The sequence below is a fragment of the Lepisosteus oculatus genome, chromosome 5 (assembly GCF_040954835.1).
Source record: "Lepisosteus oculatus isolate fLepOcu1 chromosome 5, fLepOcu1.hap2, whole genome shotgun sequence".
Lineage (NCBI taxonomy): Eukaryota > Metazoa > Chordata > Actinopteri > Semionotiformes > Lepisosteidae > Lepisosteus > Lepisosteus oculatus.
Window position 1 is genome coordinate 54,621,078 of NC_090700.1, and position 24,367 is coordinate 54,645,444.

Consider the following 24,367-nt stretch of genomic DNA (forward strand, 5'->3'; position numbering starts at 1 on the left):
GAGAATATTTGCTTCTTATTTGTGTTTTCTTTGTGCTAAATTACGAACTAATTTCTAATTGTGTCTTCCAAGACATTATTTCATTTTTATCTATTTTAATGTAGATGGTTTTCATGTATTCTAAATGTTGGCTGTGGAATTGTTTTTGTGTTTTTATATAAAATTTGTGAGGCAAGAACTGAACTATTTTTATCTTTTTATGAATCTTATCTGCATATCTTTAAAGACTATGCATATCAAAGGTCAGTAATACCGAGATTACACATGCACAGCCTTGTCATAACCCTCATAAACCATTGTGCATATTTTAGTCTGATAAACATAAAAGGTCCGATTCACTATAGGCAGTTTTTCAAAAAAAGAAAAGAATGCCATAATGTTTCAGAACCAAACAAGAACCTTCTCTAAACAGCTACCTCTTTAATAGCATGTTTAATAACCCGTAAACTAGATTCCTGAATAGGTCCTATAAACTATTCTTATATAAGCCTTTGTTTTGAGAGGTAGAAATGTAGCATAAATGGTGCTAAATATTTTATGAAGACTTTTCCTTTGAATCATATGAATGAAGAACAGATTTTTGCTTGTACATGTTTCTGTGATTTACTGTACATTGCGTTTTCTCAGACTTTCGCAGAGCTGCAGTATATGTGTCCAAACTGGCTGGTTTCTTTATTTCATGTTGAAGGAGGTTAATGAGCACTCCCCCTGCTCCTGTCCAAACTTACCTTTCATACAGTAAAGGGGTCAGAAGAGGCCCGGTGAGGAACTCGCTGGGAGAGTGGGCCGTTTCACTGAATGATTTTAGTAGAAAAGGATCAGATTTAGCAAAGTGCAACTCCCGCCTAAATAAAACCCACCCAACCCCAACACACAGTCAACTGTGTGTCCTCATTCAGGACTCCCAGCCACCCTCAGCTAGTGACATGACCCAGGCCTGACATGGCAGCATTCTTAGAACTGTCTGTATCCCAGACAAGACAAATACCTTTATTGGCTGATTCATTGAAAACCCTAAGATGACACCTTTTAATTAATATCAGTCCATGGGTACAAGGTATATTATTCTTCATTATGTGGTAGAATAATACTTGTCTGCAGTCAATTTGGAGAGAAAATTGACTATTATGTGGAAAACCCACACTATGGAGAAGACTCAGAGTACTGTCCAGTTACATTTTCTCTTTGTTGTAATCTTAGTATTAAGGAAGAGATAACATCTAACTGTGAATGTCAGAAACAGTAATATGTTCTAGATTTATGGAACATACCCTTGATAACCTTGTCTTTATTAGGGCTGAGCTGATGTCAGGTGCATGCCATATAGAGTCATGTTTTCCAGAATCTGCTTTCTCATCGTACTGTGAACTTGTTAGCTTTCCCTCTTTAAAACACACACACACACACATTTGTATTGCTGTCTTTATGTGGACTTTTCTCTTGACTTTCATTCCATTTTTAATTTACTATTCTGTACTCCATTGAACAAATCTCCACAAAGACTGAAAGCCGATCTAAAACAAATATTTTGGGGATTTATAGATAAGAACACTTACAAACAAGATTAGGTCATTCAGCATATTTGGCCTGTTTCACAGTAGTTAATTTATTCTAGGACCTCATCTAGGTCTTTCTTGAAAGAAGCCAGGGTATCGACTTCAACGACGTGACTAGGCCGTTTGTTTCAGATTCCCTAACCATGTGGTGAAAGCCGTGCCTCTTGTTTCAGGTTTAAAAGCACTTTGTTTCCACTTGTCCTCTGGTTTGTGTTTCACTGTTCCTTCTGAAGAAATTTGCTGGTTGCGAGTCACCTTGTTGGATTGTCCCTACATTGTCGTTTGTTTTTGTGGGGACATTTTCTCATCTTATTTCTCATTTTGGTTTGGATTTTAAATGTGCCCACACATTTGCAATGTGCATTTCTGAAGCAAAGAGTGTTTTTGACCTTAAAGTCACCCTGAGTTCATGGGTATTGGATCCATGACATGGCCTTCTGACCCTGAGGCACTCACCCTCTGCTTTGCCCCGACTTGCTTCTCCTGCAGCCTCCTGGAGACCATCAAGCTGAGGGCCATAATCCAGAAAGAATTTTCTGCTCCTCGATTTTCACCACACTGATATGGAGAGGTAAAAACAGACTGCTGGTGGATGGTATGGAATCAAAAATCTCTCAAATTGGCCTATGAAGGACTCGCATAGTGCTCTGCAAATTTCCCACGTCAGTTTCTCATGCGGAGAAAAAAAGCTGGAAAACAGGATGAATGGTGTGTGTAACCAGTGCAGCTGGGACCTGTACATACACCTGCATTAAGCACAATTGCTGTTAACAACAACCATTTCCACTGTTAATTTATATTGTCTTCGTAAAACTAAAGCTCATTACATAGTGCAGTAGTACAGTACCTTTTCATATACAGTATCTCTATTTGAGTGCGAGAACATCTTCCTGTAAATATGGCTGCAGTAGTGGGCTTCTGTTAAGGGGTGAATGGTGGAAAATAAGCAAGAAAGGGGGCCACTTGGTTTACCTGTTAGGGAGTTAGTGGTTTAATCTTTGAAGGATTGTCTCATTTAACCCTTTTTCAAGAAAACATCTTCAACCTCATATTCTGGAGACTCCCACAATCCTATGTGTAAAACAGTGTCTACTGTTCTTAAATGTCTTGAGGAATTAAGAAATTTTAAACTACTCTTCTTTAATCTTTCTTGCTTCTAGGCAAATAATTAAACTGTTCACCTTTGTGCGTCTGCAAGCATCACGAGGATATGTGCTAATTCAGTATGACTAACATGAGCACAACACCTTATGAAACGTTGGCCACATATCCTCATTTCTTAAGCCGTGCTCTAAAACGTATCATATATAAAATGGTTTGTCCGTTAACCCAGCTCAAGAACATTGTGTGTTAACATTTGTTTAGGATATTGCTCTGTGTGTTGTCTACACCGAACTTTGTTTGTTTGTCACACTGTATAAAAGGACTAACTTTATAACCGTTCGGAGAGACCGGCTGGTGCAGGCTGCTCTCCCGTATGCATATGAAATAAACGGCTCTTCTTTCACAGACAGCAGGATGCTGTCATTTATATGACACAACAATCTCTAAGCTTAATTCTCACTTATGTCCTTGGGTCCCTGTGTTGCCACTGATCTTGAAGACAGCCCTTGAGCTGATGTGGTTTATACCCGTAAGGAGTTTGAATCAAGGTGCCCAAAACTGAACAGTGTATTTGAAGTGAGATACTGTATAACAAATGTATTGCAAAATCTTAACTCGACTTTAGCATGACTTCATGTAAATGCTGCACTTGTAAAAATATATCCAAAAATTTCAATGTTCTTTTTTATTGCTTCTCTCACTGTCTACATGAGGGTAATGTAGAGTTTCCATAAACTTTTCATTCTTTCATGTATGATTGTGGAGTAAAATTAACTTGATAGCAGCGAATAAAGATATATTTAATTCTGCAGTGCATTTATGCATGAATGTGCATGAATTTGATAGCCCGGGTGGCTGTAGTGTTGCGGCTTTGTAAAGGGATTTTTGAATATGCGTTAGGACATTGTGTGTTTTTTGTTTAGAACATCTTAGCAGTTTCTCTGCTACAGGTAGGGGTGGCCAGTCTTGGAGGGCCAGTGTGTCTGCAGGTTTTCATTCCAACTTAGCTCAATCAGTTCATTGTTGACCTAATAGTACTTATTTTTTAACAGCTTCTCCCAACTCTTCCAGGTGGTGGTGCGTTGAAGAGACCTCGAAAACCTACGGATACGGCGCCCCCTGTGGGAGCAGAATTACCTCTCTGGCTAAGTGTGAATTCTAATATTTTTCCCGACTATATTCCAAATGCTTTCTATTGAACACAATTATTAATTAATTATCTCTAGGCTTTTTTTTTCTCTCCAGCTGACTACTGCTTTCACTTTTTCTGCCTCAGAATTAAAGTCTGTTTATAAATTTCCAAAGTCATGTGCAAGGGAAAAAAAGCCGTTACTCCCAGTGACTTTGAGAAATATCAGGCTCAAATGTTTCATTAGAAGTCGAACTGTCAGAAAAAGAAGAATTTAAATTTCATCTGGTATTTTTTTTTGCCTCCTGGGAGAGTCACTCAAAGGGCTGTCCGAGAAAGAGTCACAGGCAAGCTGGTCTTGGAGGGCCAATGACCCTTTAGGATCCGCATGAACGTTGGAACTTCTCTCTCCACCAGCCCTACTGCTCTGTTAATAGGTCACCCATTAATCCTGAAGGAAGGCCGGTCTACACAGAAACATTGACACGCCATCAAAATAAAAAGCCCAGCAGAATCCAGATCCTCTCTCTTCTGCCCCTGCTTCCTGCAAGCCGTCAGCCATGGGTAAAGGCTACTACATCAGCAAGACCCTGGGCATCGCTGGGATTGTGATTGGTGCCGGGGCTGTGGCCACCATCATCGCCCTGTCTGTAGTCTACTCTCAGGAGAAAGCCAAGAATGTGGAGAGTGCCAGGCCCACTGACAGTGTCACCACAACCACCGCTAAGGCAACAGTGACTACCACCACTAAGCCAGCAGTGACTACCACCACTAAGCCAGCAGTGACTACCACCGCTACGCCAACAACCACTGCCCAACCCCAGAACCCGTGGAACAGATACCGGCTGCCTGACACCCTGGCTCCCGTGCACTATGATTTGACCATCTGGCCTCGACTCAAGCCTGACACGAATGGCATGTACATCTTCACAGGGAGCTCCTCTGTCATCTTCAAGTGTCTCAAGGCTACAGACCTGATTCTCATTCACAGCAACAAGCTCAACCTGACCTTATCGAACGGGTTTCATGCAAAGCTGGAAGGCAACGGTGGCTCAAATGCACCACCACTGCAACACACCTGGCTGGAGGTGAAGACCCAGTATCTCGTGGTTCAGCTCCAAAACAGCCTTGAAGCTGGGAAGTCATACAAACTCATCACTGATTTTCAAGGCGAGCTGGCAGATGACTTAGCAGGCTTCTACCGCAGCGTATATACGGAGGAGGATGGAACTCAGAAGTAAGCGAACGTTTTTTGTATTCATTAGGACATGTTTTTAAAGCTTTGTTTTGCATGAGAACGACACTTCCACTTTGTATACCTAACATTTTTTTTTTACAGATTTTAATTGCAGTCTAAACTCTAGTAGATCTAATACTAAGCAAATCGAGCTTGCAGCTTCTCTGGGAGACACATGCTCACAGATCGATTCACAGATTAGGTTAACGGTTTTATGTGGAGCCCTGGAGTGCAGAAAAGATGAATTGGCCATTTGGTTACAGAACATGACCACTTGTGGGGATAGATGCTGAAGAACAGCTCCCTCACAGTCTATTTGCACACTCTTAAAGATAGCAGCATAGCGTAAATGTCTCGTGTTTGTATTCTGATCCAAATGTTGTGTTTCATTTAAAGTCACAAATGGTTTTGCTGCAGAGCAATAGGTAGTGGGCACTTTTTTCCTAGAAAGCATTTCTTTTGTCCCACATATTATCAAGACTCATCAGAATGCTTCTGTTGGGACTTTCTGAAGGATTGTTAATGCAATGGGGAGAAGGTCGGGATTTCTCTGCTGAGTGAATCAGTATCATGCAGTTCAGTGGAAAAGCAGTCAAAATAACCTGAAAGTAAGGTGTTGGTTGCCAGCACATATTGTATGTGCTTCCCCATCTGAAAGACTTCTTAACAGATCCAATTTGCTTTTTCCTGTCTGACATAGCTACAGGCAGCAAAAGGCATATCTTATTTTACTGTCCGCCAGATTCATCGGGTATTAAACACCTACAAATCAAAAAGGTCAGCACTTTTTTAGAGTTAAGGCACTGCTTATGTGTAATCTAACCTTTTATTAGTAACCATTCAACTACTCATTAATAGTCCTACTAGGTTCATCACACCCTGCTGACATTCTGTTAATCTGTCACGGGTAATGTAAAAAGATATTAATAGAATTTTAAGCATCTAAGCTCAATTGTTACCCTCATTCTTTTCCCCGATTTCAAACAAGCATCATCTTAGTTGTCTAAACTGCCCAAATTTAAGCGGGAGCATTAAAGGCCTTTGGTAGCATTAGCTGAGACTGTGGTTAAATTTCATGTTAAGTCTTTATCCTTATAGTCACCTCAGCTAACCATGGTTAATCACAATAAAATCGGTTAAATAGTCTATAATTAACATCAGATGTGTGCCCACCACCTCAGAATTAAAAAAAAAGAACTATAAATTGAATACACCACAATGAAAATTGTTGTTTTTTTTCTTTTCTTAGAGTGGTCGCCACTACTCAAATGCAGGCAGCAGACGCTAGAAAAGCCTTCCCCTGCTTTGATGAGCCTGCCATGAAAGCCACCTTCAACATCACAGTGATTCACGACCGCGGTACTGTGGCTCTGTCCAATAGTTTGGACTATGGTGAGTGTGCTGCATGGGCCTCATAAAGCAGGCCTTTGTTGACTTAGAATCAACAATTACTTTTTACGACCTGTACACAGCTGGATGAATGCCCACTTAGTTTAAATAGGAGCCTGGGATGATTGCTGTTACTCAGAATCGCCAGCTGTGTGTTATTTGAACGTGTCTGCTCATAGCGCCGAACCCTGTGACCGCACCGGGGAGATTGTGAAGTGTAGGCGGACTCCTCCGATTTGCCCACCTTCCAGCCACACATCTTGTCACATGGCCCTGTAGCGGCAGATTAGTGCTGCCTGGAGGGGAGTGTCCCCCCCCCCCCCCCCACGATAGCACTGTGTGCATGAAGCACCCTGGAGGTCAGAGGGGTCACCGTGCTGGTGTAGCTGTGATCCCAGGGAGCCCCCGTCCAGCGAATCCCTCCCAGCCTTCAGCGGTGCCGAGCTGGTCACACTCCACTGTCTGGGGACCGCAGTCACAGCCCAGGATCGAGCTCTGAGCTTTTGACCTGGGCCTGACAGAAGTTATTGTGAGTGGCTGCCGGTAGACTCAAGCCCTGCACGTTCAGTCAGCCGGCATGTCCAAATTCCAGAGAATAACAAATCAAAAAGTCTTGTATTTGTCCAAAGTTTACAAAGATGCTGTGTCACTCTCTACTGTTTCTTGTGTTTTCAGAGGTGAAGGATGATGTCGTCGATAGTGTGTCTGTAACCGTCACTAAGTTTAAAACCACAGAGAAAATGTCAACATACCTTTTGGCCTTCATAGTCAGTGACTTTGGACAGATTAATAACACAATCCAGGATGTTTTGGTAATATATGATTAATAATACATAACATTTCTTTTTTTTTTTAACCCTCTGATCTTCACATGGAAAAGCAGGAGAAAGAGACATATCCTGGAAGCCTAGTGTAAATGTGCATATATTTGAATGTATGCCTTAAAACCAAAAATCAGTTTACAAAGTATAACACACAATCACTAAAGGTGTGTTTACTGTATGTTACAGTATTAGACCCACAGTGATCCATCTTTGAGAATACAGGAAAGGTCACCAATGAGAGGGGGGAAATTTAGGAGTCTGAATAAGCTATCCAGTCATATTGTGGGAGCTGATATCTCCTCTTCTTTCAGGAAGCATCTGGATGTGATCCTTGAAATGATCAGTTACTAACTACCAAATGGGTTAGATGGGCCAAATGGCTTTCTCTCATTTTGTAACCTTTCTTATGTTCTTATTTGGCCTGTCAAGATAATTCAGTTTGTCAGCCTCTGCTTCCTGCTTTTTAAACTGTCACATGACCAATTGTCTTTCAGCAACTGGTCAGGTGACTGAAGGCAGCAGCTCCCCACATCCTTCTGGGTAACTTAGTCGAATCATGTGCTGCTGTCTGGTCTGAACCTGTTATACCATCACAAGGCTTAAGCAGTATTTTGTATTTTCAGTTGAATCTCAGTACACCCAATTGAATTTATTTCAGCATATTGTACCTTACAGTTGTACAGACATCTAAACTGTGTTTATGAAAGCTATTTCTTTCTGTGTGGATATGGTTGGTGTCCATTAATAAAGACAGATGTTGCAATTATGTTTCATTTTCCTAAGGAAATCCTTTCCTCTTTACACCACTTCTGGAAATCTCATCTTAATTTCAGACTTTAGTTTGGAAAGTAGCTTGGGAACAAGTTTGTCAAGTAGCAGGAACTCTATTGACAATGTGCTTTTTTCCTTCTCAGGTTCGAATCTGGGCTCGCAAGAAAGCTATTGAAGACAAACAAGGAGACTATGCCTTGAATGTGACAGGCCCAATTCTGAACTTCTTTGAAACATATTACAATGTAACATACCCCCTACCAAAATCAGGTTAGTCTATATACATTTGAAAAGGTCCCACTTGAATTGTGTTGTGAAAGTTGTGGAGTGTTGCCAAAGAGAGATGAAAAGGCTGATTTTCTTAGTTTTTGGGTGCTTGGAACATTTAACATAGACACAATTAAAACTCACTAAACGAATGTAACAAGATCATGCGATGTGCTGCTTAACTGCTTTAATCATTTGATTTTTTTATTAAGCTTGGCAGATATACTTTATTTCAACTTATGTGTCTACTTTTAAAAACTGATAAGCTAGTGTTGGGTTAATTTGAACTCCTCTCACTTAATGCAGTGGATCATTAACATCACATCATCTTTGTCATAAAGGACGACAAAGCAAAAGTAAATCAAAAGCTTTTGCACTGTTTCTATTTCGGATTGCTTTTTTAAAGGCTTTGCGACGGGTATTAATGTAGTTATTGCGTCCTGGGTGGGATGATCATCTGCAAAGTGTTCATTGCTGAACTCCCTTTCTCCTCCAGACCAGATAGCTCTTCCCGACTTCAATGCTGGAGCGATGGAAAACTGGGGCCTGATAACCTACAGAGAAACCGCACTTTTGTATGATGATTCTTTCTCCTCCAATGGGAACAAAGAGAGAGTCGCGACTGTCATTGCCCATGAACTGGCACACATGGTAACACAAGGAGAACTACAGCATGTTTCTGTTTCCTTCTGTTTATTGTGTTTCTCAGTCCTATCTCTCCCTTCTTTCGTTCACCTGTGGGTTTGTGTCCTTGCAGTGGTTTGGAAACCTGGTCACCCTGAAGTGGTGGAACGACCTCTGGCTGAACGAAGGCTTTGCCTCCTATGTGGAATATCTGGGAGCAGATTTTGCTGAGCCTGACTGGAATATTGTATGTATAGGAATGTGCAGATCAACAAGAGGAACTTCAGATCTTTTTGCTTCAATCCCATATTTGCTCCACTTTTTATGATTTCCAGGTTGCACTCAGGCCAAGTTAGGCTTGGGGGTAAACCAAGTTTGAGTTGCATGAAACCATTATATTTACTTTGAGAGAATCTGGAGCAAATGTGTCTTTGCAGCAGAAGGTTCTGAATATAGCTATGGATTTTTTTAAAGATGATTTCAGCTACTCTTGCCTTTTCAAAACTGACTTAAAGATTGTGACACAGTGAATAGTTTGACACTTTCTCTCTTTTCAGTATATACTGTATTTTGACATACAGTGAGATTCTGCTGTTTTTATAATGACACGATTTATCAAATAAGAATTTCTGATCAACCTTTTGTGATTCTCATCAATGTATACAAAATTGATTCACAGCTCAGAACAATTGATATTTCTGGAGGTGGTGTGAACGAGCAAAATAGAAGACTATATTGAAAAAGAGAAAAAAAGTGTTTGTCACATGAAACATTTTCAAAATGCTTTCACTTTCTGCAATTAATCTGAAATTGCCAATAGGAGATAACATTTTTATACTGTTGATCGGTCTGTGCTTCATCAATGGCTGATTGATTATACCTCTGTTTAATTTGTAGTAATATCTAGGACTCTGTTACATGAACTTTCTTTCAGATCGTTTTTATGGATGTAGAGTTTTGGTACAATATGAATCAAACAGATCGCTGTGTGCTCTAGGTGAAAACGCCCAGCATGTGTGACTGTCCCTGTGTCTGTCCTTCACAGAAAGACCTGATTGTCCTGAACGATGTGCACAGGGTGTTTGCGGTGGACGCTCTGGCTTCCTCTCACCCTCTCTCCTCAACGGAAGACGAGATCCAAACGCCGGCGCAAATCAGCGAGCTTTTCGATTCCATCTCTTACAGCAAGGTACAGCAGTCCTCCTGCAGCAGCATGCTCTGAACACAGAGCCAGCAGATGAAGCCAAGCATGTTGAGACTCGCAGTTTGTGTAGGAGGAGGCGGGGAGCCAGGCAGTGACAGGTGATTCCTGTAGTAAGAGTAGAGTTAATCTGCTCTTCCCATCATCTGAGGTACAAAGGGAAGAATGGCAGGTTTGCAGGGTTTCTCTTGAAATGTACTCTGGAGCCATCCACCACTTTTCCTTCTGTGAGCCCCACACCCCCCCACAGGAGAATGAGTATCCACTGGGGGAGCAACAGCCTGTGGGGCAGTGTGGTGACTAAAACCTGTGACCTTCCAACCCTTGGACCCCGGGTTCGAGTTTGGACTAGGTCAACTTCCGTGGGGAGTTTGTCACCCTGGGTTTTCTCCAAGTGCTCCAAAGACATGCTGCCTTGATGGGTTATTTGTTGTCTCTTAACTGTCCTTTTGTATTCGTAGACGTTCAAGTAGGCAGCTGTGTCAGCATGCATAGGCTACAAAGGAACAAGTGAATGTTTTTTCCATGCTAGAAAGAAAAGAGACACATCATTTCGGCCGTGGAGTGGAGCCTTCTTCAGATGTGACACCTGAAGAAGGCTCCACAACTGCAATGTTGTGTCCCTTTTATTTTAACTTGTTCCTGTTCAAGCTACCTTGTACCTTGGGCTTTCGGGATAGTGATGCAGCTCTCTTTCACCTCACTGCCGATTCATAAGAGCCTGAGATGTCGCAGAATACACAGAGGATTCCCTACCTAACTCTAATTTACTGGCTGTTGCATCCTGGACTCAGTGTGTGGACTTTAGTCTGAGCTCTAAAGATGCCTACAGTGGTTGAAACAAGTGGAAATTCACAGACTTTCAGATTTGGAAGCAATGTTGCTTTGTGCTTATTTTCTGTCTTCCTCCATCACAAAGTGCCGTGAAAGAAAATGTGATGTGTTCCACAATGACATACTGTAGCTGTGCTCAGGGCATTGGGACTAACATGGGCTCCCACTTGCTAGGAATACTGCTGGATTTAATGCTTTGCTCTCGTTCTTCCCTACAGGGGGCTTCAGTGCTGCGGATGCTGTCCGATTTCCTGACAGAAGGCGTGTTTGTCAAAGGGATTAACGTGAGTCTGAGCACAGTCATGCCTCACAAATACTTATACTATATGTATCGGTTAATGTATTGCTTCCTATTACACTGTAAATTGGAAGCAGTCTTTTCATTAACACATAAAAGACATCAAAGATCACACTTGATCTGTAGGGATTAGCTAGAGCATTACAGTACACTAGCAAATATTTGGTCATTAAGACACGGCACGAGCTACCACACATATTTTTCCTGCACAGAACATGTGGACCTTTCTGTGATCTGCTCTGTTACAGATATTTTTTTTTAATAATGTAAAATGCCAATTAAATAATTGAAGACAAAGTCTGCCATCTAGACTTGATCACAAGGCCAGTGAATGAGCTGTCCTCTTCTACAGTGAAGCTGTAGTAACTAGTTTTAGAGTTACACTACACTCCCCTTTTTAGCCCTGTATTGTGTCCTGAATGATGTAATAAACATATTTTTATGATGTAATTTCATGAAATAAGCCACTTCTCTAAACTACTCCACTGCTGTGAAATAAACAACCTTTTCTTTGCAGGCATACCTGACTCATTTTTCATTTAATAACACAGTATATACAGACCTCTGGGATCACTTGGAAACAGTAAGTTAGTTTTTCAGTTCCGCAAAATGATTGTGTTGGCTTATTTTGTCACTATACAGTTGAGTACTTCATAGTACAGTGTACACACTGTATGTGCAAGGTCTTTCCAAGAACTTAAAGTACATTTTGATCATTTCAGTCCTGGGGAGGGGCAAACAAGCACAATGAGTCTAGTGATATTTTTGAATGCCAGAGAATTTAATATATTTGTAGTTTTTTGTGGAAAACTTTGAATGTGCAGATTTCGATGTCTGCACTCAGAGCAGGAAAAATCATTCTAAATGTTTATTGATAAACTATAGTAAATAAACATTCAATCCAATGTTCATCCTGTGGTGTATATATTAAAATGCAATGTTGACATTCTGTATGTGCATGACTGTAATTAAGGAATTGTTTCTTTTATGATTGTTATAAACTGGTTTCAACCTAAACTATGAGTGGGAAATGCTCCATTTAAAAGATCACATGTTATAACAGCCAAGGAGATTAATGGACCGGTTTCTGTAAAGAAAGTGAAACACTGTCTTGTCATTTGCAAGGCCGTGGACAACAAATCTTCATTGCCAGCTACTGTAGAACAAATCATGAACCGCTGGGTTCTTCAGATGGGCTTCCCAGTTGTTACCATTGATACCACATCTGGACAGATATCCCAGAAACACTTCCTTCTGGACCCTGACTCAGTTGTCAACAGAACATCAATATACAAGTAAGCTAGCTGAGGAAACTTGGACAGGTGGGAGTGTGCATGTGGGTTTTCTTAAAACTATGAGGCTGTCAGTGCTAAGGCTGGGGAATTTAAAACAAATGACAAATGTCTGAGTGGTATTTAGGCACCATTTTAGTGTAGGGCTGATAGAAATGTAGGCTTCTACGCTCTGGGTTCCATTGAAATTCTTTTACTAGTTTTTGAACTGGAATGTGGCTCTGATCAAACATTACCCACCCACCTCTCCTAGATCGCTTTTCCTCTGTCTGTATCCTAGTCTGATCTTATCCATCCCTCCGTGATTAATCAGGCAGCACTAATCAAATTGGCACAATCTTCCATAGTATGATGAAGAAAAGGCTTACATCAGTCCCTATGAAAAATACCACAATGTGTCATTACTGTTATATCGAGAAGTATCAAAAGTATTCATATATCTGAAGGTGAGCTAGGCAGGGACTGCATGCAGTGGTGTTCAATTGTGTTTTAATTGGAAACTCATTTGTGTTCCCAGTTACATATGGTACATCCCTATGAGCTGGATGAAGAGTGGAGAAATACAGACTAGATACTGGCTGCTCAATTCCTCAAGTAAGGAGTCCCACATGCATGTTGTTGATAGCAGGTAAATGATAAGGTGACTGACACCTGCTATGGTGATTTGTAGGAAAATGTCCTCAGCAGAAGGGGCTGTTGAATTTTGTTGTGATAAAAGTGACTTGATCTCTGCTCCAACAATACACGCTCTTAAGTACCATACTGTGACTGTACAATGGCTACAAAGGTAGGAAAAGACTAAATCAAATATTCCAAAAATATTTTATGTAGTGGTATCATAACATATTGCTAATAAATGCCCCCAGATTGGCACATTTTATTATTTAATACAGGGACAGTTCTGCAGAAAGTGGGTGGGGTGCAGTTTTTGTTTTTCTGTGGAAAAGAGGAAGGTTTCATTGGGATCATACAGTTCTGATATTAATAGGCAAAAATTTTGTCTTTCCTTGCTGTGCCCCAAAGCAGGGAAATATTTGTGAAGAGCAATAAAAAAAATAATGTGAGAAAATGACAGCAGACTTAAGCGCCTGACCGCCTTACCCACAGTGATCTGGTGTTTACAGAGTGGAGGCAGAGGGAGCGGAGTGGATATTCAGATTTTTCTTTGTCTCTTCATTGACTTCTGTCCACACAGACACCAATCAAAACATGATAATGAGCAACACAGACTGGTTGCTTGCCAACATCAATGTAACTGGATACTTCAGGGTGAACTATGATGAGAACAACTGGAACAAACTCCTCAGGCAGCTGGAAGTTAATCATGAGGTAAATCCTGGTGTTCTGGTTAAAATCTGTGCCACGCAGACGACGCACCTGTGCCCAGGTGTGTGTAGTCCTTGGAGACTGTGCAGGAGTTTAGCAGAAGTGGACGTCCTACAACCAGTTCTGAGTTGTTCAAAAGCACCTTGTTGAAGTGGTTGCCTGGCCTTGATGGCTTAGCTGTGTGATCCCTCCTTGGGTCTTAGATACTCCGCAAGACAGATCATCTTGTAGCTGGAGTGGCGATCATGGGCCACTAGGTGTCACTGTTTCAAATGAGTGCCGCCACGTGGTGGCTGGAGACACTGTGCTGTAGGTCAGTGATGGACAGTCCTGGTCCTGGAGGGCTGGGGGCACTGCAGGTGTTTTAGGTACTTTCAAAGCAGCAGCACCTAAAGAGCTGGAAGAGGATGTGAAATTGGTCTGTTTAAGCCAAATCTTGGCCAGTAATTAAGTTGAAGTAGTTCAGGTGGGGAGCTGCGTCAGCATGCGTAGGCTGCAAAAGAACAAGTAATATGTTTATTCCATGCTGAAAAGAGAAGAAAGAAAACACAACATTTCAGCCATGGAGCCTTCTCACACCTGAATAAGGCTCCATGGCCGAAACGTTGTGTTTTCTTTCTTCTCTTTTCAGCATGGAATAAACCCATTACTTGTTCCTTTGCAATAATTAAGTTCTCAACTGATAGAGTTGAGCAGGAAAAAAAGCCTGCAGACACACTAGTGTGTACACTAGAACTGGAATTGCCCACCCTTGCTGTAGGAGCTGCTGTCCTTTGCATGTGTTGTTAAACCAACGTTCTTATTGCTGGTCACTCAAAATCCCACAGTAGTGTTCTCAGGAGCCTTGTTATACAAGTCAGTGTGCTGGCAGCATAAACTGTAGCAATCTGTTGCCTATGACATCATTGTGGGGGATTTCACCAGTTACACCAAGCAACTCGCATTCAGTACAAATTGGCTTTAATCTAAGCAATTTTGAGAACTGTCTCTCATGAGAATATACAAAACCAATGCACCAGAGGGATTGTCTTTTTCTCTTTACTCTTCACCTTAGCAAGTCAAGCAGTTGCCATTTATAGCTAAGCTAGGTGGGTGCATATAAAATACTGTATATGAGTCAGATGGATTCCTCTTTTTTTAACATTTCCCATTCAATATCGCCACTATAATTCACTACCATGTCAGTAAAAGTTTATGTGACTGCTAACCTTGCAGTGCAGTACTTTTTATCTTGAGTCCAGGTGACAGTAGTTTCTGTAGTGACGCTCTTGCTGTTGGGCTCAGAGTCATGTGACACACTTCAGTTCTCTGATTGGATATTGCTCAGCCCTCGTTGTTAGGAGTAGGATCTGCTCTGACCAGCACATTGCCAGGAGGCCAGTAGAACAGTAACAAGAGGCTGCTGGAGGTGTTAAACGAGGTAGTCTTACCAGGATACTGTCACAAGGGTTAAAAGATGCCAGGACACTGCCTGATGTAATGAGGTCTTAAGGCTGGGGTTGTTGACCTAGGTGTTTGCTTCAGGCTTGTTCAAGTCAGTCCTCGTTCTGACAGATTAAGGACTGCTACAGCATGGTATTCTTGAAACAGACATGCTGGAGACATGAACTCACAACAGATGTCAGCCTGTGCCCTCAAGCTGCTGAGAGTGGGCACAGATCTATACACTTGGTGGATGCTAATGAATTACTGTATTGGATGTATGACTTCTTATTTATACTGTAACTTTTAAACCATTAAAACTTTTTTTTTATTTGTAGAACATCCCAGTTATTAACAGAGCTCAACTGGTGGATGATGCATTTAATCTGGCAAGGTGAGTATAGTGGCTTTGAAACACAGACATTCCTGAGAAGAGTCATTCTAATGTGTTCGAGCTTGCTCATCTTATCTTTATCAGCCAGTACACAGTGATAAGGACTGTGCTCAATTTAATTTGAATGGGTTTGTAGTATATCTGTAGCTAATGGTATCCCACTGCAGGAAGCCAGATTCTTTTTCACAGATAATTCATCCCTGCTCCCCTTGAGCTTTTCCTGTAGATTCATCTTAAAGCAGTTAAAAAAGTCTAAGAAGATTACTCAGAGCTCAATTAATTTGGGGCTTGGCTGGTAGCCATAGAATCAGAAGTTGAAGGGTTATTCCATGACCAGGACAGAGGCTGACCAGTGTTATTCAGAGGTCTCATGTTAGAGATAAGCCCTTATTTTCCACTATGAGCAAACCGCCCACTCCAGTGTAAATGAATGAGATTTAAAAAAAAATCAGTTTAAAACATTTTGTTACACGCACACAATTCGGAAAATTCATTTGTGTCTCTTTCAATACTGGGCTCGCAGCTATGAGTCCAGCAAGAGCCCGGGAACCTACAGGTGTGACAGAGTGCCCAGAGAGCCAGGAAGCCTGCAGGTGTGACAGAGCACCCGGAGAGCCCGGGAGCCTGCAATTGTGACAGAGCGCCCAGAGAGCCCGGGAATTCTGTTCACAGTGGTTAGGGACATAACCCAGACTCGAATCTGCGATCGTAGAGCTCGGTCTTTATCACCTGAGAAACTCAGGAGGCCCAAGATAGACCGTTTTCAGAGTTTTGGGGGACTAATTTCAGCTTAGTACCTTTGAGATCCAGTTTTTTTTGCCATTGGGTGTGTGGATCTCTAGTAACTTATTAACTGGCACCCAAATGCTCACAAATCACTTTTTTAATTTTTCATTTTTATTAAAAGGGCAAAAATTAGATCCACAGTGTCAGCGTTGAGTACAACCAAATATCTCTCCAACGAGACAGAGTACATGCCCTGGCAGTCGGCCATCGATAACCTGGGTTACTTCTTCCTCATGTTCGACCGCACCGAGGTGAACGGACCAATGCAGGTTAGTACCAGTGGCTGGAATTGCAGTTTGTAAAGCCCACACTAAGGTCCTGGACCCGAGGAGCTTCCCGACCTTCCAGGATCAGTATGTTGATGCTGATTGGAGCAGTAACATGTTGCACTTTCTTGTTCTCATACTATTTCAATAATGTTGTTCTCTTTACACTCTGTTTCACCAGTTTCCAAAATAAGGATCTTATGTACTTACAGAGGTATTTCAGCAGTGTTTGGATTGAAATACAACTGATAATACATTTATCACTACTCCAATAATTACTGCCTGTTATTACCCCTATTATTACCGTGATAACTGTAGAAGCCACTACTGCTGGTGTTATTGCGTTTACCACAGCTATTGGTTGTATCCCTACTATTGTTACTAGTAGAAGTGATAATAGGAAGAATACGTTTTCAGTTGTTGTCTTTATTTCTGCTTTGTAGGCCTACCTCAAAAAACAAGTTTCCCCGCTATTTAAATACTTTGAAAATATCACTTTCAATTGGACAGTCATCCCTGAAGGACACACTGAACAGTAAGTATTTCTGTAGTTCCATGGTCAGCTTTGTAGATCACACACACAAGCTGATGCCGGATTCTGTATTGATTCGGTTCTTTCAAGGAAGTGATTAAAAGTGCAGGTACATGAAAACACTAACCTATTTAATGGCAAATTAAAAAAAAAATCTGTAACTGGTAGCAGTAACTGGAAAATCACCATGGTTCTATGAAAATAGTGGGTATTTTAAGAAGATAAGGAGTTAAATATGTCTCACATTACAAATAGTAATTTGCTGTTAATGATGTCCTTTTCAGCATGACTGCTATTCATTTTCTGGTATTAGATGTTTTCTAGAGATGAGAGACAAAAAGATTTAATTTAATAATAAGTGGCACCAAAAGAAGACTGCCAGTTTTCCTTTGTTCAACTCAATGAGCCTTGAAATAAACATTATCCACCTATATATCTTTCCTCATTGAATGATGTGTTCTCCCATTCTTCTAGTTTAAGTTATTTGACATTAGTCTGATCTAGGTAGCTGGGTAGCTGTGTCAGCATGCGTAGGCTGCAAAGCAACAAGCAATAGGTTTATTCCATGCTGAAAAGAGAAGAGAGAAAACGTTTTGGCTGTGGAGCCTTCTTCAGGTGTGAAGAAGAAGGCTCCACCCAAAGAAGACTCCACAGCCGAAACGTTGTGTTTCTTTTCTTCTCTTTTCAGCATGGAATAAACCTTTATTTGTTCCTTATTAGTCTGATCTGCTCCTTAGGACTGAAAACACACCTTTACCCTTCAAGCTGTCTTTGTACTGATACTCCATGTTATTGAGGTCTAAGAACATAAGGACTCTGTCAAGCACTGGTTGGCTGTAGTTACTTTTCAAGGATCTTGCTAATTTTCCAAGCCAAGTTGTTGAAACAGATACCCTGTTTTTCTTCCATTAAAAACTGGATGAGATTCTTGGATCAATAATTTACTAACTACCAGATGGCTTCTCAGTAGTAACAATTCTTATGTTTAAGGTAACACAAGGTTTCACTACACCAACGTCTGGGTAGCTTGTACCAGAGTTCCACAAACCTCACTGCTCTTGTTTGGACCAAATTTAGGGTAGCAATATCATTTTGTAATGTGGCAACCAAAATTGTAAACAATATTGTAAATGAAGCCCTACTAATATTTGAATAATTTCCCTTTACAGTCTTTTACTGTATCCGTTTGTCATCACTAGTTCTTTTCTTTGTCCAAGGTACAACCAGGTGAATGCCATCAAAGTTGCATGCAGCAATGGGCACAAGGAGTGTCAGGAGCTGGCAACCAAATTGTATGGGGAGTGGATGGCCAACCCTCAAGTCAACCCGTGAGTTACTGCCCTCACCTAGTTCTAGATCTCACTTCTCAGCACATCGCAGGATCGAGTGGAAAGACTTGAGTCACAACCAGGATTTTATTTCCTTAGAAATGATGCTAGCTCTATATCTAATACCAGCATATTTATAAACAAGAGGGGGTCATTTCACCCGTCTTGCTTATTTAAATGTTGGTTCATCTAAATATCTCATCCTTACGATTCCTAAAAGAACCCATGATCAGCTGCAGTAACATAGAAGGGTAGCGTGTTACACACACACACCACCTTTTGTGTAAAGATATGGCTCCTCACAATTTCCACATGTGCTCTTGGGGTTTTGTGTTTCATTGCTGACCATTGAATAATCCAGAGGGTAGACTTTGTCAAATTTATCATGGCTTTCAATGCTTGTGCCGTTCCATCTTAATCTCCATTCTGTACAGGATAAGCTTTAAAAATTAGTATGACTGAATCCCTTGAATTATTTGTACCCCAATACCAAATTTAATGTATTTGTTTTTGGTCTTCTGTTTGTGCTTCTCAAGTAAGAGCTACCCAAAGCAAGCCTTTGGACGTGTGCAATACTTGAGAGGCAGAAAAAGAAAGGAGACAAAAGACAATGGTTTCCCATGCATGGCCCCAAGAAAGTCAAGATATGCACAAGCGGAGTTTGTCACAGTCACAAATGTGAGGGATCTCAGGTGCACTGAATTTGGTGGAATAGGCCTTTTCTGTTTTTTAAAATATGAGGTCCGTGTTCTGAACTATGACACTATTTTCATCAGGATCCACCCAAATCTAAGGACATCGGTGTACTGCAGCGCCATAGCCACTGGAGGGACTGAGGAATGGAACTTTGGCTGGAGGATGTTCACTAGTTCCACCATTGCTACAGAAACGGACAAGCTGCGGGCGGCGCTGGCTTGCAGTAAGCAGCCCTGGCTGTTGAACAGGTGAGGCAGCATCCTCTTGAACACCCAGCTGAACCAGACAAGGTGTGGGCTGTAATTGCAATGGTGCAGGACAAGTTTATACACTGCTCCTGTGCACAAACACAATCCCCTTTCCCAGTCACAAATACATTCTGCATATTTTACAGTTGCATGTTTTTAGATTTTTGCCTTAATTTTTTTCAGTGTTATTCTTAAAGTGGGAAACAAATATCAAACCTCAGAGGAAACGCTTTTCTTCTTGCTCAATGACTTCTCTGACACCGTTACCAAGGCAACATCATGATTTTGATTGATCATTTCTGAATGAATCCTTGTTAGTTTTTCACCTTTTGCTCTTTTGTCCCTGTGTCTGAGGTGTCTCCGCCAGCAGCAGTATCTCTTGTTTGTGTGTGCCCTTTGACTCTTTGACTCCTGAATGCCAGATTCATTTTTCTTGGTTTCCCTTGGTTTGATGTAGGTATCTGGAATACACCTTGGACTCCCAGAAAATCAGAAAGCAGGATGCCACTTCTACCATTGTCTATGTTGCCAACAACGTGGTGGGTCAGTCTTTGGCCTGGGACTTTATCAGAGCACATTGGTCATTCATATTCACCCAGTAAGTTAGACCTCCTTGTGAATTTCTGCACGTCTTCCCTCTAAGTGTAGATTTGACCTGTGACCTGATTTTTCCTAAAAGCCATGCTTTCTCTACAAGCAGAGCTGTATACTAGACAGGTATCACTGCTATCTAAGAGCAGTTGCAGTGACTTATGTGTGTGTGAATATTAATGACCTCTTTCTTCAATCACAATGCTACAGAAGACAGAACTATCTTACAGCCTCTCTTTCTGCCATTTTGCACATGTACAGTTGTCACAGTTCTCAGTCACAGACAGCAGTTTGGCCCTTACACACCCTGTAGAGATTGAACTGTGCTAGAAGAGCATTTAAGGTGACAGCTGTGCTTTGCCCCTTTCACAGGTATGGAGGTGGATCATTCTCGTTCTCAAACCTCATAAGTGGGGTGACTAAGAGGTTTTCAACAGAGTTTGAGCTCAGACAGGTAAGCACTTTCAAAATCGTCCCATGCACAATTACCATTCTTATAGTGAGGATTCTGACTTAGAGCATTCAGGTTCGGTCATAACCCCCAAACTGGCTGCTTCTCAACATCGGCCCCTCAGCCAAGCACAGACGGTGCAGTTCCTCTCGCACTGAGCAGGATTAGTGCTGCAACAACACTTCACAAGTTTGGTCAAGCTTACCTGTCTCACATGGCTGGGGCTCTCGGGACCCTCATGTCACTCTCAGCCCAAGGTCTTTGAAAAGGGCTTGTGTCAGGAATTTGTTCTTCGATTCTTCCAGCCTCCTTCCTCTAGAAAACTATGTTCCAGACCTTTTCACTGGGACACGTCAGTGAAGTCAGGAGCAGCAGACTCTAAAGAACATGGGAAATGTTACAAACATTAGGAGGCCATTTGGCCCAGATAACACATTTATTACATTCTTACATAAGCATAAGCCTAGGAAGCTGAGTGAGAAGGAACTCTGCACACAAAAACCTATTCATTTACTGCAGGAAATAACTTATTATTAATTTTTGCATGCTCATTCCATCCCCAAAATGATTTTGAAACTAATAATGCAATGCAACATTTCCTAGAGGCGAAATTTGTGTGGGTTTCATCTTAGGTTCGTTAAGGCTGTATTTCCTGCTAAGGGTTACAGTGAGATGGAGCCGAAACATAGGGTGCTAAGCAGGCCTGGAGGCACACAGTACGGACACAGGTCTTGTGTGCTGTGTACAGTGAGAGAAAGAGCAATTCTTTGGTAGGAAGGATGTGGGTGTTGTGTGCTCCTGCTGAAAGTGATGTCACTCAAGGCAACACTATGAGACGATTAAGCAAACGAGCAGCAGAGGATATTAACACAATAAAGAGAAGAGAGTGGTTGATGTTAATATTTGATTTATGACACAGTAAGTCAGTCATCAATTATGTTTCCCGCATTTGAAATTGTTCCTGGGTTTGGAAAGACTTTCTGGTCTAAATAGTTTGATTTTGTACGCGCTGCCCATGGGAAGAGCAGAAGGAAGGGGGTTTGGCAGCGGTGGTGGGGCGTGGGGCGTGGGGCTCGTGGCCTATGCGCCGTGGCAGGAGCAGAAGGCTCTGCCCCCGCTGTCTGACCCGCCTGTGTCACTCCACAGCTGGAGCAGTTCCAGAAGGACAATGCGGACGTGGGCTTCGGCTCAGGCACTCGGGCCCTGGAGCAGGCGAAAGAGAGAACCCGCGCCAACATCAAGTGGGTGAAAGAAAACAAAGACGCGGTGCTGAAGTGGTTCACCGAAGCATCTGCGTGAGCGCCTGATTCCCGGAGAACAGTGAGGAAGGGCGTCCATGGGAAACGGGAACAAACTGGCCTGGTTTGCAAGAGGTTTCGGCAGTTTAAAGCACTGTGCGGAAGGGGTGGTTTTCTTCATTACCCTGCTTGGCTGTGCTTAAAAGCCCAGTTGCACCACTGTTGCCTGGAGACTGGGAGAAACTAACTCCAGCCAAAGACCGTCTCAAATTACTCCCTCTGAAAGCCACACCAAAGTCAAGAGACTCAACCCCAACTTCAGAAACACAGCCCCTGTATAAACCCTGTCTTTCATAATCTAGGCGAGAAGAAACAATTCCAATTTCCCAATCATCTCATCCATCGCAATGGCTGACAACCCCACCCATTACATAACCTATAATTTCACTCCCTTCACTCCCTCTTTGCTGAACCACCTTGTACACTGTGTTAATAATTGTACATATCTGAAGAAACACCTGCTTATTGGAATGTATTTCTCTACCTTAATGTGAAGATTGTTTTTAAATACTTCTTAATTGTTAACCAGAAGTTATGTGAATACATCTTGCACTGAACCCAGAAGTTCAGTTAAAAGGGCACTAAACTCCAAAATATTATTTTTCTCAAGGTAGAAGTTTTATAGCTGGCAAACTGAACTCTAGATTTATTTTTGTATTAATCTTTAAATAATTACTTCAAGATACTGTACATTGATGTGAAAGATAAGGATTTGTGCTGAGTGACTCCTACCGCAATTTGTTAAATTTGTTAAATTTGTTAAATCCTACCGCAATTTGTTAAATTAAATTCAATTATGCATATCCAATCATTTTCAGTCTGCTGGTGTTGAGCATCTTGACTTCAGTAATACACAGTTCTTCTTAGAGATATTAAACAAAAAATGATTGTTATGTTCAGACATACAAGTTTTACTGGAACTACATTCAATACTTCCCAGACGGGCACTATATTTGGGAAGACTCCTTCCATTTATTTTTGTGTTTGGACATCTTCTATGGAGAACTATGAAATGTGTCTGTATATGAATCAATTTTGAAATTCTCCTGCTATTTCCCTGGCATTGAATTTTTTGAGAGGATATGTTTTCTTGTGCACTCCTGGGTGTGAGTTGAAAAACAAAGAATTAAAATGTTAGCTGCTTGAAACAATCTTGTTAAAAAATAACAGGCCGGCTAAGCACGACCAAAATAAAACTAAACTGTAAAAATAAATCTTTCCAATTTTTAAAATGATATTGTTGCTTTTAGATGTTTTGTAAGTGTCTGCTATAGTTCAATTCCTGGGCTAAAAGCACTAAATGACCAAGTCATAAAATGTTTTATATACTCTCCCATAAGCGTTATCTGATTTCAGTCCATAAAAGATGGAATGCAAGTTCACAGTTGTTAAACTTGATTGCAAGATAAAGATGAAGTGTTCTGTTTCATCCATTTTCTAACAGCTTTATCCAGTACAGGGTCATGAGGGAGCTGGTGCCAGTCCCAGCAAACAATGGGCACAAGGCAGGGTACACCTTGGCTGGGACACCAGTCCATCACAGGGCACACACAGACACAGACTCGCACACTCACACCAGGGCCAGTTTTCCCAGAAGCCAATTAACTTGTAAGACTGTGGAAGAAACCCATGTGAACGCAGGAAGAACATACAGACTCCATGCAGGTATCACCCCAGGAATTCAACCCACGAATATTCCCCGCTGCATACGTGCAGTTTCAATGGCATGGCAAAGTTCCCCTCTTCATGTTGCAATGAAAACTGGATTTTGCCTGTGAAATTCTAATAGGATTTAAAAAATATAATAAATTCAATAGGATTCGTCACTTCAATATGTACATGTAAAGCATTTGCAGTGTATTCATGATCTTACTTTGCCTTGGAATATGGGATTTCAATCTTAAATGTATTAAATCAATGCACAGGGTTCTCGCTCAAATTTGGGGCCACATGCTGAGTAATAAGACTGTCCAATCTAAAACATTTCCGCCAGGGCCTGCGGTGTGAAATCACACTTTTACAGGCCACCTTCAGACATCAAAGTGCGGGAGAGCAGCTGCAAGGGAAGGCGTTTCAGAGGAAGCTCTTTCCCAGGCCAGAGAGTGTGACATTTCACTGGCCTGGTTTCATGTCTGTGTATGTAGGGCATTTACTGGGGCAGCAGGGTGACTGTCACCTCAGGGGTAGCCTCACCTCTGGAGTAGACCGTTCCAGTCTCACGCCAGAAATGGAGGTTGTGTGCTCCATTGGTGTAAGGTTCACAGAAGCCTTCCCAGTTTTGATCAGATATACTGCAAGCTGTTAACATAAACAGAATTGAAGCAACAAAACAAAGCCGTGTCATCTCTGAGATGTAACCTACCCAGAGCGGATACACGTTGCCTTGGATGTCACACTGCTGAGAGCGCTATATCTACCCGATTCTCTATCAACAACCCAAAGTCGCTTGAAGTTGGCTTTCAATAAAAACAACATAGATGAGAAAAAATACCCACTGTTGTCA

General features: G+C 41.6%; 1 protein-coding gene across 1 annotated transcript; it reads left to right on the forward strand.

Moving 5' to 3' along the window:
* Positions 1 to 4,172: 4,172 nt before the first annotated feature.
* LOC102691273 (aminopeptidase Ey) lies at positions 4,173 to 23,099 on the forward strand. The gene is made up of 20 exons (XM_006628999.3): positions 4,173 to 5,026; positions 6,276 to 6,418; positions 7,091 to 7,227; positions 8,154 to 8,280; positions 8,774 to 8,928; positions 9,035 to 9,148; positions 9,947 to 10,090; positions 11,155 to 11,220; positions 11,752 to 11,817; positions 12,360 to 12,529; positions 13,044 to 13,120; positions 13,722 to 13,855; positions 15,613 to 15,668; positions 16,576 to 16,723; positions 17,164 to 17,255; positions 18,470 to 18,580; positions 19,357 to 19,524; positions 19,982 to 20,122; positions 20,488 to 20,569; positions 21,713 to 23,099. The coding sequence occupies exons 1-20, from the start codon at positions 4,350 to 4,352 to the stop codon at positions 21,863 to 21,865; spliced, it is 2,961 nt and encodes a 986-aa protein (XP_006629062.2). The 5' UTR covers positions 4,173 to 4,349; the 3' UTR covers positions 21,866 to 23,099.
* Positions 23,100 to 24,367: the final 1,268 nt, after the last annotated feature.